Source organism: Brassica oleracea, unplaced genomic scaffold, assembly GCF_000695525.1.
Source record: "Brassica oleracea var. oleracea cultivar TO1000 unplaced genomic scaffold, BOL UnpScaffold03142, whole genome shotgun sequence".
NCBI classification, from domain to species: domain Eukaryota; kingdom Viridiplantae; phylum Streptophyta; class Magnoliopsida; order Brassicales; family Brassicaceae; genus Brassica; species Brassica oleracea.
In genome coordinates, this window is record NW_013619668.1 from 1 (window position 1) to 1,295 (window position 1,295).

The window sequence follows — 1,295 nt, forward strand, 5'->3', positions numbered from 1 at the left end:
ATCGCTTTTATTCTATCGTTTATGTCAGTCCGGTTTTTCGGCTTTTACAGAAATCACCACTTATGTCATAGATAAGATATTATTTTGCGTCTCCGATAATGATTCTGTTGTGACCGTTTATCTTTTGCATTATTTGGAGCCTGAGTTATATGCCACGAGGCAACAAGAAGCAAATTTGGACTTGTGTGGAGATTGGCTATAACTTGCGTAGGAGAAAGAGGCATCCTTGACGTCAACCTTTTCACATTTCTTTGTCACTCCATCAAAGGAAGAAAACATCAATCCACTAAAGTCTAAAAGTGATTGCAATTGTCTATGCAATGACGTATTTTTTTCTCTTTTCTTTCTTAAAAAGCTATGGACTATTATTAATTTATTATATGAAACGTTTAGGACTTTGTCCACTAATTGGTTTTTCTAATGTCACATATCCTGCTAGATACTGTGAGTTTGGGGCATGTTTTATAAGGTTACAGGCATGAGACGTGGGATAATATGATCCGTTAGGCTGATGGGTTTGGTTCTTGCCTTCTTTAAAACTATGAAACTCCCTAAATCTCTAAAAAGAGACGTGTAAGGAGTTCCTGGTAGACCATGTCCTTTCAAGAAGGAGACACATATAATTTTCAAAACGTTATTAGTTTTTAAATAATGAGAGAACTGAAGGTGGTAAATGTATTAGATGGTTTTAATCTGTGAGATGCTAGTTCTGTATTAAATACATTAAACAAGATTTATTTGAGTTTTGTACAATGATCTGGACTCAGTTTCATCTCTGTATTACAAGTTTCTTTGATAAGGACACAACAAAAGAGTGCATCCGTTAAAGGACTAGAGCTTGTGCAGGATAAGATGAGCACCAAACTGTGGGTGAATTGTGATGACTGTGTAAGGAGCATGAACGTAAGAAGGAGATAACTCGAAGGAGAATCTCTGCAGAATCAATGCCATTGCCATCTTTGCCTCCAATAGGGCAAAGTTCTGACCGACGCAGATCCTTGGTCCCCATGCAAAAGGAAAGAAGGAGACTTGGCTCTTCGTCGCCTTTGAGAGACCTTCTCTGAATCTTTCAGGCTTGAACTCTCCAGCATCGTCGCCCCACAGCTCGGTGTCACGTTGAACTAGCAGGATAGGTAGATTGATCTGAACTCCACCTGGTAATGTCAGATCTCCTAGCTTCATCTCTTTGTGAATGGCTCTGCTCACTTGTGTCACTGGAGGATATAGCCTAAGAACCTCATACAAGATCATCGTCATCTACAAGGGATCATCAAATCATTCAGCCAAAAAAAAAA

The 1,295-nt window shown here is 38.9% G+C and overlaps 1 protein-coding gene across 1 annotated transcript; it reads right to left on the reverse strand.

Annotated features, from left to right (window-relative positions):
• Positions 1-696: 696 nt before the first annotated feature.
• On the reverse strand, positions 697-1,295 carry LOC106321816 (cytochrome P450 72A14-like; the record flags this gene model as incomplete). The annotated part of the gene is given in 1 exon segment (XM_013760053.1): positions 697-1,295. A coding segment is annotated over 1 exon segment (426 nt). The 3' UTR covers positions 697-831.